We start from the raw sequence: 13,913 nt of genomic DNA, 5'->3' as shown, positions 1-13,913 counted from the left end.
CTCCATTTGATCATTTACAACTATTCTATTTAGGTGATGAAAAATATGATTTATTTTTTCTTTTACTCTATGCCTAAAAAGGCTTCCATTTAGTTCTTGATAAATGATAATAACTAGTTTGGTCTTGTTGCGATCTTTGTTTTTTAAGGATTGTATTAAGTTTTGTCATTTTGTACATATTTTTATTTATTTATTTTTTGCGCTTTGCAGATGATGATAAGTTGAGCACGAGAGCACGATTTTTTTTCTATTGTTATCCTATTTCATTGTTCTTATTTTCTCAATTTTATTCCTTTTTATAAGGGTTGTTCTCTCCATCTTTCATTTAAGTAATTAGACATACTTCTATGTTTCTTCATTTTTAAATAATTTTGAACTTTTTATCTCCTTGAGGTATATTATTGTATTTAATAATAATACTCTCTTTAATACCGTAAAACTGTTATTTCTCTGAATTAAGTTATTAAAACTTGAATATGAAAATTTAATTAATAATTTTACATCTCAAAAAGTGAAAAATTAAATTTTACATAATTTTTCAAAAAAATTATTATTTTAATTTGTTAAAAAAATTTAAACCGTTATTTTCGATTCCAAGTCTAAATGGAAAAGAGTGAAGGGAAATTTTTTAAAAAAAATGTCAAAGATCTAAATTTTTTTTCCTGCCTAGGGTCTCAAATTGGCTTGAGTTGACCCTTTAACAACACAAAGGTTGACTTAACTTAGCTTGCAATACGCTAATGAGTTATAGCATCTATCTATAATACTAAAGCCAATGAATTTTATACCTTTTCATAGTTTTGAGTTTCATTGTACTATCAACACTTATCTATTGTGGTGTTTTTTTTATTGTTCAATTGTCTAGCTTCTTACTTTGCTGCTCGATCTTCCCCTCCTGTGTTGCTTGAGGAGTATCCTCTTTGTCATTTTGAACCATGGATCTCCTCCCTCCTCGCCCTTGATGTGCCATGTTCATAACAAATGTTTTCTTCCATCAAATTGCTTTGTTTTCTCACATCATCTTCCAATGCCCACACTTGGTTTTCTTCTTACCTCTTCCTTTGACACTTCTCATGCTATAGTGAAGCAATCATAACAACCTCCACACCTCCACTAGTTCATCCACCTTGATAGGAAGATTCTATTAGACATGATCTTCCAACTGTTGGAGGATGACAACTAAAGCTTCCTCAAAGGCCTCCAAGGACCGATTTAACTTTTCTCTTTTTCCCTAAAATCCAATCTTCTATAGTGCTTTTTTCTTAAAAATATATAAACTAATAATATTGTAAATTTTTAATTAAATTTTACTTTTACGAAATTGAGATATATAAAATATAAATTTAACATAAAATGAAGTTTCATAAAAATAAAGTAAAAAAGTTTGCATTATTTACTCATATGTTAATGAAGCATTAAATGTAAGAAATGTCCTTAATAAAGAATTTAATATACAATTAATTCCTACTGTTAAAGTAGAGTGACATTCTTATAGAAATATATATATAATATCTACTACTATTAATTTATCATTTACAATTCAATAATTTCCATTTTTATAAAATCAACAACCAACTACCTCCTCTAGTACTTACAATCGTGCACATTAAATATAAACATTCGATCTATGTCCTCTCTCGGTGTGTGTGTATATAGCAATTTTTTACGAGGTTTGTAAGTTATATTTTTTAGAGATTTGTGAATACTAATTACGTTGAAGTTATGTTTTTCAAAGATTTCTAAGATTTGTGAATACTGAGTATGAATCATAAAAAGTGAATAGTAGTTATGAACCGTAATTGTGGGTAATAATTTCAAATAATGATTACTAAATCTAGATATTTTGAAAGGATAATTTTCTCATTACTTCTCATCAATTATGTCTTATTGTTCAAACTTCTTATATGGATGACTGTGGATGACAATATACTTGGGCTAGTGACACGGCCTAAAATTGATGTTGATCTTTCAAAATCAACACCAATATAGTATTGGTCTTTCAAAATTAGCACCAACTTGGTTTTGAAAGACGAACACTAATGTGGTGCCGATTTTGAAAGACCAGCACCAATGCAGTACTGGTTTTGAAAGAAAATCAGCACGAATGTGGTGGTGGTTTTGAAAGACCAACACCACATTGGTGTCAGCAGCACAATGGTGTCAGCACCACATTGGTGTTGATTTTAAAAGAAAATTATATCAACATTTGTGCTGGAACCCTAAAACTATCAATTAGAGTTTATAAGGTCGATATGGAATGTGGATTCTGAAACACCGAGAAGACAAAGGAGAGGAGGGAGATGATCAGTATAGTTATAAGCAAAAACCCTAACTCATTTAGCGCGAGCTTAAAGTTGAACAAGATGACCTATATCTAGGGTTGGAAGAGAGGAAGAGAGGAGAGGATGAGCAGCAAAGAAGGTTTAGGACTTTCGTTTTAAGAAAGAGAGGTAAGCAAAGGAAGAGAAAGAGTAAAAATAAACCCACGCGATAGGAGAGAGAGATTAAAAAATTTAAATTTAAGTTGCGTCACCAACTCACGTATGTTGTCGCTCACGATTGTCCATATAAGGGTGTGCAAGGTATATATAGAGAGAGAGAGTTTTTTTTAGCTTGCACATCCATTCGGTGCACACTCTTGGACGACCCTCACAAGTCTAGGCACCCGGATATATGAGGGTCACCTAAAAATGTGCACCGAATAGATATACAGGCTAACAGTATTATATGTATATATAAACTAATATTGGCCAGCCTGATACTAATGATAAAAATCCTTGTAGGCCACAAAAAATATTTCTGAGAAATTTAATCACAATAGGAGAAAATTGCTAACCGATTCAATAATTCAAAGCAAATCATCCAACAGAGGGAGTCCCTGTCGAGTCACCTAAATTTCATTCAGCAAAGGCTCTGAAAACAGCACCTAGAAGACAACATCATCTTCAAGTGGCCCTCCTCCGCTGTCCTTTCTCCTGTTTATCATTTCTGTGGTGTGGCCAACGGAGATAGTGATCTGACACAGCCACACCACACATCCACTCACTTCAACATTGGCAAATGGTGATGACAAATCAGGATCATGCAGTGAGTCTTGGTGCTCACTCTTGGATTGTGGCTTCAAGGAACAGATTAGCAGAGGTTATTTGGGTGGTGGATGAGCTCGAGCATCACATGGATGGAGGTTGATGCTGTCCCCTAACTAATGCCCAGGATAGCTAACATTGATGCCCTTCCCTCACTCCTGTGTCCCTTTCAAGCTTTTATAAAAAGCAGCTCATGGTGCATCATCACCAGTTTTACATGTAAATATGAAGTAAACTGACCAGAATATTATTCACCTTGAGTTCTTGATGAAACACAGTCTTTGTTCTTAATGTTCCTTGCTTTCTGTTTGATGAATGCAGCGTTAGGTCAGGATAGTTAGTCAAATCATTAATCCTCTAACTTAACTGTTTCATAATAATCAATCATCAGGCCCACACAAGAGAATGCATCCGACTTGCTTGTTGTATTATAGTTCTACTTCAAGGTTACTAAACTGAGAAGTGATTAATTAATCCAGAATACATACTAAATCTGTCTGTGTGAGTTCAACATGGTCATAGTTGATGTATTGCATTCTCAAAAATGACTATTAAGAGCAATATAATTACATGGCACATCTTGTTTAGCTCACAGCAAAAAAAATAATAACTTAACATGGCAAAAGATGAAAGAAAAAGTGGTAGTAAGTAAATGGAATTATCTTGCCGTCTATGTTTAGATTGTTTACTTGTTATCACTATCCTGTAGCTTCCCTAGTGCTCGTTGATGGTCCTAGTGGCACACCGGCAGCCATGGCGACTCCATTTGTAAAGCGCTGCAGCTGGAGCATTCGGGCATAGCACCCATCAGGATGGTGGTTGAGCAGGTGTGAATGTGATCCTTGTTCCACCACTTTCCCATCGTCGATTACTGCAATCACATGGGCGTTCCTTATGGTCGCAAGGCGATGTGCCACCACGATTGTGGTCCGTCCAATTCCAGACCGTTCGAGTGCATCCTGCACACCCCGCTCGGACTCTGCATCTAGTGCACTTGTTGCCTCATCCAACAACATTATTGGTGCCTTCTTCACTAGTGCCCTTGCTATTGCTATTCTTTGACGTTGTCCCCCTGAGAGCTGCACCCCACGCTCTCCGACCCATGTCCTATACCCGTCGGGCAATGCTGATATGAACTTGTGTGCGTTAGCCATTGTCGCAGCTTCCACTACTTCTGCCTCTGTTGTTGATTCCCTCCCATATGCGATGTTCTCAAATATGGTTGCAGCGAACAGGCATGGTTCCTGAGGCACCACCGAAATAACTTGTCTTAATGCCTTTAAGTTATATTTCCTTATGTCTTTTCCATCGACGAGCACGCGGCCTGATGTGGGCTCATAGAACCTTTGAATCAACGAAATGACTGAACTCTTCCCGCAACCACTTGGGCCAACAAGAGCCAACATCTTTCCGGCACGGGCACGCAGTGTCAGATCACGGAACACAGGCATGTCTGGGCAAGATGGGTAGGCAAAGTCTACATGCTTGAGCTCGACCTCCCCACGGATGCGGTCAGGTAAAGGAGTAGCATCAGGATCATCAGGCTCAATTTCTGTTTTGCGGTCAATTAACTCGAATACTGATCGCATGGCACGTCCACCCTTGATGAAGTCAGGTGCAAGAGTGAGGGCCTCGGCAGCACCATTAGCTGAGACCATAAGAACCATGAATACACGAATTGTCTTAGAAAAGTCGGAGATGCCATGCTTCACCAGCCATGAAGCATACCACAAACCGAGGGCATAAGAGGCATACAGAAGGAATTGTGCAATTCCAAAACCACTCCCTGCTATCTGACCCTTCCAGAAGCAGTTGCGGAGCGGAACTTGCAGGTTGGTTGCAAACAATTGGGTGATCTTTTCCTCTGAACTGAAAGCGGCGACTGTACGAACATTGGCAATGGCCTCCCCAGCAATTTGTGTAGCCTTGGCATGAGCAACTTCTAGATCTCCTGAGAAACCCGTCATGAACATTTTCTGCATCATAAAACTCCCAGATTAAATAGCGATCGTTCGTTAGAACCTTAATGCTACTTCCAAATAACTAGAATATAGTACCTGAAGAACAGTGGCAGCAACCACAATGGGGAAGACAGAAACAAGAACCAAAGATAGCCGCCATTCGAGAATGAATCCAGCGGTGAATGCAACAAGCATCAGTGAAGTATTCTGAACAATGACTGATATACGGTCTCCAATTGCAGATCGCACATTATGAGCATCTGATGTCAACCTTCCTGCAATTCTAGCACTAGCGTTCTCCTCTCTATCAAACCACGCTATCTCATTTCGGAGAACAGACATGAACATCTTCTCTCGGACACGTTTTGTTAAATTTTCTCCAACCACATCCCAGAAGAAATGTTGCATAGTATTGAAGAGCAAAGCAACAGATGAAACACCGATCATGAGGTAGCAATATTTGCCAATCTCCCGGCGCATGTACTTATAATCCTGAGCATAGTAGGCACTGAGGACAGCACTAAGAACGTAAGCAAAGAAAGCACTCATCGAACCGCACACCATGGAACCAATTGAACCTATGAGGGCGTAAGACCATTCTGGTGAGTTCATTTTCACAAGGCGCAAGAATGAGTTGGCCTGGTCTCTAAATGCAAGCTTCTCGATTCGATGATTTGGATCAACTGAGAAGCTGAATTCAGACGTACTGAAGTCAGAGAGACGGCGAGAATATGGTGATCGGCCATATGATGAGTTCCGTGTAATGATTGGAGAGCTCACAGAGTTTCTAGCACTCGAAGGCCTATCATAGGATAAAATAAGTGAATTAATAGAGTAAATACAGTTGATTATTACCATGCGCAATTAGAACAATGGTTATACCTTGCACTGCTCTTCCTGGCATTTATTAGAGCTGCCTCATGGGCCTGTTCCTGCATGCGAATTAGCTTTGCATAAAGGCCATTTTCACCTTTGGCCATGAGTTCATCGTGTGTGCCAATCTCAGTGACGCTCCCTTGCTGGAGAACTGCAACAACATCAGCTTTGCAAATAGTTGACAGACGGTGGGCAATTACAAGCGTTGTGCGGCCAATCATAAATCGATCGAGCGCCTCTTGCACAAGTTTCTCAGATTCAGAATCAAGAGCACTAGTTGCCTCATCTAGTAGAAGAATTGCTGGGTTCTTCAGCATCGCTCTTGCAATGGCAACGCGCTGCTTTTGTCCACCAGAGAGTTGCATCCCTCTCTCGCCGACCTGTATTTAGAAAACTAACTGGCTATAATTCAACAAGTAGCAAGGAAGAGACTAAATCATTTTTTTTTTACTTTTTTCTTTTGTATTTACTTTTTGGGCGAAACAAGGTTCATCTACAGGAAAGAACAAATACCTGTTGACTCCTTCCCAGTGACAACCTCCAGACTTTTATATACTTTGCCTCCCATTTAGACCATAAATAACAAATATACAGTTTCACATCAGATGATTCTATCGTCTACAGAACACTAGCCATGTGCATGTGCAACCCTTGGTATATACTCTATTACATTCTTACAATTCATAGCAGTGACAGAGAAAACCTTGTGATAGGAATCTAAAATAAAAGGCAATATAGTGTTCTGTTTTTAGGGATAAAGCCAAGTGATTTTCAAGTATCAGTTAGTAGAAAGTGAAGCCTAGCTTCTCTGCCCACCATTAGGCTCCTATCTCAGTCAAGCTCAGAAAAGGACCTCAAAAAGGGCTTTTGTCGTGTTACTTCACTTTAACAATGGCACTTTATCAGAACATGGAAGAGAGTATTTAGTGCGAGTTGCAATAAAATATAAGTCCAAGTTAAAGGACTCGGGCCATGCTGTACACCTCAAATGTAGTAGGGGATAGTGAAAGTGCATGACCTTAACAGGAGCCATTCCAGACAGACGAGTACAAGTAACAATCAACTAAAAAAACAATTCAAGAAAATGGAGATCACTTTTCCAGTGCACAGATACATTCATACCTGGGACTCGTAGGCATCTGGCAGCTTCACAATGAAGGAGTGAGCATTTGCCACTCTTGCAGCTTCTTCTATCTCTACTTGTGTGGCATCTTCCCTGCCGAGAAGAACGTTTTCTTTGATGGTGGTTGCAAAAAGGGCAGGCTCTTGGCTAACAAGGCCGATCTGTTGCCTGAGCCACTTTAGCTTTAGAGACTTAATGTCATGCCCATCAAGCAGAATTTGTCCTGAGATATAAAATAAGAAGAAGAAGAAATGATGATTAGTGTCTCCACAAAGTATGGCCATAAATGAACCGGGTCGAGTTGAGCCTGAACTCACTCGATATTTAATTATGGAACCGAGTTTGAACGCAATTTTTTTAATTTTAATAAATAAATAAATTATATATTAGGAACAAATATGTTCATATTGGGAGTTGCATATGCATTTTTAAGCATCAGAGAAAGTAAACGGCTGAAATTACAGAAAGAAGTTAAACCAAGTAAATAAAGATTATGCTTCTAGATTTCGAGTTACCTGAAGTGGGATCATAGAATCTTTCAATGAGGGAAACCACTGTACTCTTGCCGGAGCCACTGCTTCCAACCAAAGCAATGGTCTTTCCTGCAGCAACAGTGAGTGAGAAGTCTCGGAGCACAGGGACATCAGGCCTTGATGGGTAAGCAAAATTCACATTCTTCAACTCCACAAGCCCTGTGATGGCACCCAACTCAACCCCTGAATCGTTCTTCATGTCCATGCTTGGCTTGTGATCGATCGTTCGGTAAATCTTGGCTGCAGCCACCCTTGCCTTGGCAAATGCTGCCATGCTAGGAGCCGACTGCCCAAGAGCCCTACCAAACACCCCAATTCATTACAAAAATAAAATAAAAAACAGAACTTGGAATGATACTAACTTGGATTGTAGTTTTTTTTTTTTCCTTACAATCCTCCTATCATGACGGAGAACATGGTAGAGATGGCGAGCCCGCCATTGGTGTGGTGGTGGCGCACCAGAAGCCCACCGTACCAGAGCAGCAAGGCATAGGAGCAGAAGACAGTGAAGTAGGTCGCGCCCAAGCCCAGTCCCTTGGAGAATCCACTCCGATAGCCAATCTTCTGAGCTACTCCGAGCGCAGAGGAGTAAGCTTGGAAGACTCTCGTCTCGCCAACGAAGGACTGCACCGTTCTGATCTGTGCCACCGCCTGAAACGACGAGGTTTAGCCGTTTAGGGCGTTGCGCGAGAGTACCAAGAAGGCGCAATGGTTATGTGCGAAGGAGAAGAACACGTGCCTGCTCGGAGATGTTGCTAGCCTGGGCGAGGGCGTCCTGGCTCTTGGACGAGAGCTTGGCCAATGCGGTTGCGTGGAAACCGCCGATGACGGCGATGAGAGGGACGACGGCGAGCGTGACGAGCGCGAGTTGCCACGCCGCCGTGAAGCCCACCACGAAGCCGGACACAAACGTCGCCATGTAGTGGATAAAATTCCCAAGCTGGAAGACAATTGAGGAATCGTTATTCCAAAGACCAAGAAAGCATCTTTTGGGGGAGGACGAGGTGAATACGACCATGGCGCACCTTCTCGCTGATGGCATCCTGCACTATGACCGCGTCGGCGTTGATGGTGAAGAGGACGTCGGAGGTGCGCACCTCGGTGTCGAAGTAGCGGACGTCCTGGTTCAGCGCGGCTTCCAGGTACTTGATTCTCATCTTGGTGGTTTGCCGTTCGCCCGTCCACATCCAGCACGATATCTCTGTTTACGTTCAAGATCCCTTTTCCTCAATCCAAAAAAAAAACACAAACACACACACAAATTTTATCAAAGGCGATTGCTCACCGGCCCAGGAAGACGCCCAAATCGCAGCGCCGACAACGAGGAAGTAGAAAGCGTACTGCAGTTTAATCATCAATCGAGCTGTCACCTGTGCGCGTGAGAGTGAAAAGGGGGGATTAGGGATTGGAAGAAAACTGACCTTGACGACCTCGCGGACCATGGTGCTGGGATCGCTAGTGTTGGACCCGAAAGAATTGACCAGATCGGCGAAGAAGCGGAGAAAGATTGGGAGGGAGCAACCATGGACGATGGCGCCGACAGTGCCGATGGCCATCAGCGTGCAATCGAGCCCGTCAGCGAAGCGGAAAAGTTCGCGGAAACCGACGGTCGGCGCCGGCGGCTCAGGCTTCTTGTCTTCCTGACTGCTACTCGAGGCCGATGACGGCAGCTGCGGCTGCTGCGGCGGCGGAGGTTCCTCCGCCTTAGGATTCCCACCATCCGCCGCCTCCATGTGGACTCTGGAGACAGCAGAGCTACCTCCTCTCTCCGTCACTTCGATTACCAGCAAGTCCTCGCCTTTTGGAGTGCGATGCGGAGGCGAGTTGAGGCGGAAGGCTTGCAGCTCGGGTTGGCTCCATTCCTCCACCACCACAACCCCTTTTATCATCTCCTCTTCCTGCTGCTGAAAAGTCTGCTGCTGCTGTTCCGACATTGCTCAGAGCAGAAGCAGCATGCAATGACTTCTCCTCACCCACCCTCACCCTCCCCCTCTCTCTCTCTCTGTCTCACACACACACAGTTGCTTTGTTCGATCTCTCAAGTCCGGTCCTCTATAAAGCAAGCTTTTTTAACAACCTTGGCCATGTTACCTTTCACCACGAACACACAATTTATCTCGCTAGCCTTCCTGAACAAGTGTGGACTGGAATTTCCGGCATTAATGATTAAACTACAGAAAGTTACTGGTGCCCTATTGTGCCGACACGAGGACGTGTGAAACCTGAAGTGGCAGCGGTGATTGGTTTGACCAGATTACGAAAGCAGTAGTTTTTATGGGGATTGTGGATTGACCGCAACAACAAACAGAACAAATAGCAAGCTTGCAGGACACGCCAGGAACGAATAGATTATATGATTCGTTGAAGACAGACGATGCGAATCGATGCATTACCCTGTTCCTCAAGTCTGAGCATGTATGTTTTTAGAGGGAAACGTGGAATGAAGGACCATCTGAATTCACTCTTATTCGAACTCATTCGGAGACAAGAAGATGCAGAAAAGTAAAGATAATTTGCATAAGCTCTTGCAGTAATGGATTAGATTATCTTCCTCCGCTCTCCTTTTTCCCTTCTCGTCCCTCTAGTCAAACAAATCCTAAAGAATGGATCCATTGGACGCTCCAGTCAAAAAAAATCTTAGGGAATGGATCCATTAGACGGATAAAGTCAACAGTTCACTCATTCGGCCTGCGTTTTTCTTCTACCCTCCCTTAAATCCGGCGATTTTTTTCTCCTTTCTTTCTTTGACCTCTTCTCCAGCACCGCTTGATAATTAAATAGATATATATATGCATGCTTAAAAGAATTAGGAAAAAAAACTCTCTCACGTCATGGAAGATCATGCAGCGAGAAAATTGTTTAAAAGCTAGGCATGTGAGCGAGGGCGATGCGAGGGAAAGAAAAGAGAAGGAAAAAAAAAAAAGGCGGAAAAGCTGTGAGTGGAAGATTGGAGCGAAGGGAACGGTGCGGAGGCCATGCGTCCCGTATTGGAACAGCTAAGCAGAGTTAGATTCTGAAATCGAAGCATGGTGTTTTCTTAATTTATTATTATTGTTTTACGTAAATTTTTATTTCTTTTTATCTTATTTTATTTTATTTGGAGAAAACCATTGATCTACATTTGCAGGAGAGAGAGAGGGAGATGATTCATGGTGTATGAACATCTTCTCTATGCTCGGTAACACTTAGCTTGCGTTCTACTCTCAAGAACAAACAACATTACGTGAAGAGTAAGAGCAAATAAAGAGTTGTCTTTTTTGTTTAGTTCTCTCCTCTACTTCGACATTGTCTTCTTGTTTAGTTGAACACTTGAACACTTCTACTTTAACATTGTGGTATCAAAGTGGGGTGATTCAACTCAACTTCAAAGGAGGAATAAGGTAAGACAATATTTTTAAGTTTGTCGTTAGTAGTCCAATATAATCTGGAAAAAGGTGATATCGTTCATTCTAGATAGTCTAACATTACCGATCCAACGACAAGATACAAATAGATAAATCACAGTGTACAATGACCTCTTAGATGAGAGGGTATAATGTAGGATAATAAAATCTTCAAAAATTGATATGTGCGATCAATCCTATAAGTCTACCACCTGAGTACCAACACACGATATAAATGAAGTTATATTTACAAGGCCAAGATCTCTTACAGATTGTTGGTGGAAGTGAAATTGAGAAATCTACTTTGAGAAAACTACAATTCAAAAATAAATGTTGGAACATATAAGAGATGCAAAAGCACCCAAAAAAAAAGCATGGAGATTTTCACATAGCTCTTCTCAGTAAGGAATAACAAACTATTGCAAATATTTGAAAATGAGCTATTATTTATTGATTGCCCAACATGACATGATGATCAATATCAGAATCAAGTCCTCGGGACCATGGTATCGCGGTAGGACATTTAGATTGTCACCCAGGTACCCGCGGTTCAAACCTCAGCTACGACGTATTTATAGAAGTTTTTCCTCCAAATAGGGGGTGTAACCAAAAGGATACTGGTCTTCTGGACTGACCGTTACGTGCACTTCCCGATTTACCATGGTGCCCAGTGGGAAACTTTCGTGGGGTCGGACCGGTCACCCCTGGGATAGTCAATGAATCTAACTGGGATTATCATTTTTTTTCAATATCAGAATCAAGAATGAGAAGAATTATTATTTAAGGGTGGCCAAATCAACCATCCTTGATTGAGCTAAAAAATTTGCTTGCTGATCATTTTTTAGGGACAAGAAGAAAAGCGAATCCAAGCAATCATACGAAAGATCAAATGAAAATGATTTTAGAATAAGAAGTAGATATTTTCACTAAAAAAACATATAATAGCGACGAAATTTACGACGGGATGAAATCCCATCGTTGCCAATGACAAAATCATTGGTCAATGATGATCAACGACAGAAACTCAATTCCATTGTTGGTTAACGATGATCAACAATTGAATACTAGATTCCGTTATTAGTCATCGAGTCTCCATCGTTAATCCTCTCCGATTATTGATTGAGAATATCATCAAACCCCTTATTAATTACGAGGCTATGTTTAGTCGATGATCAACGATGGAATTGAGTGTTCGTCGTTGATCATCATAGACCAACGATGGAAAACTTGATTCTGTTATTGACCAATGAAGAAATACTCGATTCTGTCATTGGTTGACAATGGAATTGTTGTTTCCATCGTTGGTCGACGATAATATTGAGTTTTCATCATTGGTCAACCATGATCAATGACGGAATCAAGTATTCCGTCATCTGTTCCATGGTCGATCGATGACGGAATACTTGATCCCATCGCTAAAGTCGGGCAAGTTAGGGTTTCCAGCCCGTCTTTTCTTTTCACGTAATCTCTCCTTTCTCTCTCACTCTCTCTCCAACGATTTTGTCTGACGATCTCCGACATGCTTTGACTCTGGCACGTCCTTCTCTAGCCCTTCCTCTCTAGCACGTCATCTCCCACTAGTTCTTCAGCATTCCTCCACTTGTTGTTGGTGCCCCGTCCTCAGCCTCGTCTCTAGCGACCTTAGCCTCTTCTCTGGCCTCCTTAGGTCCAAACTCCTCAAGTTCGGCCTCCTTAGCTCCGGCCTCCTCAGTTCCAGCGAGCTCAGTTCAAATATGGTATTCATAGCTCTGACGACCTAAGCCTCTTCTCCGACCTCCTCACCTCCAGCTTTCGGGAAAACTGTGAGTGCCTTTTCTCTACTGATTTTTGGGTTAGGGCTTTGATTAAATTTTTAACTTGATTGTCTGAGCTAACATAATTATCTTTTTTTTTTGTGAATAATTTTTCTATATTGAACAATCTAGTGTGAATAGTGTATGTTTAGTACATTAATATAAGATTCATGTTTTGTTGTTCTTCATCTCTAATGACTTTGGTCATTGATAGTTTTGTTATCCACATTAGCAAAATTCTCTTTAAATCAAAATTTTGTTTAAAAAAACATTAAATTTTTCAATAGTTATAAGATGCTTGTGTGGGAATTCGGTTGAACATTTTACCTAGATTTGAGCACTACTCCCACTAAAAAACTGTCATTTGGCAACGAAATTAGAGACAAAAATATAGTTTCATCTCTAATATAGCAACGGAATTATAATTTTATCTCTAGTTAGATACGGAACTATATTTTCGTCTCTAGTTAGAGATAGAACTATATTTCTATCTATATGTTAGTTATTTATAATAACAAAATAAGTTAATTAGTAAAAGTTAGCGACAGAAATAAATTATCTGTCTCTAAATAGAGACGGAACTAATATTCCATTGCTAATTAGACACATGGATTGGCCGAGAAAACGCGATCTGCAACCTAAATCAATATATTAGCGATAGAACTATTAGTTTCGTCGCTAATTAGAGACAAAACTATTAGTTCAATTAGCGATGGAACTAATAGTTCCGTCGCTAATATCGCGATTTAGGGCAGTTCGTAGTTTCTCAACCTCTCCACCACGCGTGTCCGTGAAACCCTCCAATGACTGTCTCCTCCAGCATCCTCTCTTCCAGTGACCTTCCAATCTCCAACATCTGTCTCCTCCGGCATCCTCTCCTCCGATGACCTTCCCACTTATCAGTATGATCTTCTCTTTCCCTCTTCTCTGTTTTACCAGTTAAACCCTAACGGCGATGATCTTGGTCGGCTACGACCTTATGGCGATGACTTGCTTGGCCCCGAGCTCACGACGGTGACTTCCTCCAGCCCCGACCTCGCAGCGAAGAGCTTGGTCAGGCCCAAGGTTGCAGCAAGGAGCTTGGCCAGCCTTGAGCTCATGCCAACAACTCTGGCTGGCCTTGAGATCGTGGTAGCAAGCTTAGCCCAACTCAAGACT

General features: G+C 41.2%; 1 protein-coding gene across 2 annotated transcripts; it reads right to left on the bottom strand.

Annotated features, from left to right (window-relative positions):
• Positions 1–3,608: 3,608 nt before the first annotated feature.
• Positions 3,609–9,606, bottom strand: LOC121974978 (ABC transporter B family member 1-like). 2 transcript variants are annotated; one of them, XM_042526292.1, is made up of 10 exons: positions 9,001–9,606; positions 8,865–8,919; positions 8,605–8,780; positions 8,319–8,519; positions 7,971–8,230; positions 7,562–7,878; positions 7,046–7,269; positions 5,930–6,303; positions 5,144–5,849; positions 3,609–5,062 (listed from the first exon to the last, which is right to left on the bottom strand). In XM_042526292.1, exons 1-10 carry the CDS (start codon positions 9,511–9,513, stop codon positions 3,785–3,787), a joined length of 4,104 nt encoding a protein of 1,367 aa, XP_042382226.1. In that variant the 5' UTR covers positions 9,514–9,606; the 3' UTR covers positions 3,609–3,784. The 2 variants fall into 2 exon arrangements, with proteins under 2 accessions (XP_042382226.1, XP_042382227.1); XM_042526293.1 differs by lacking the exons at positions 8,865–8,919; positions 9,001–9,606 and having other exon boundaries at positions 8,595–8,768.
• Positions 9,607–13,913: the final 4,307 nt, after the last annotated feature.

Source organism: Zingiber officinale, chromosome 4B (assembly GCF_018446385.1).
Source record: "Zingiber officinale cultivar Zhangliang chromosome 4B, Zo_v1.1, whole genome shotgun sequence".
NCBI classification, from domain to species: domain Eukaryota; kingdom Viridiplantae; phylum Streptophyta; class Magnoliopsida; order Zingiberales; family Zingiberaceae; genus Zingiber; species Zingiber officinale.
Note: the sequence above shows the minus strand (reverse complement) of the source record. Positions and strands in the feature narration are given on the sequence as shown.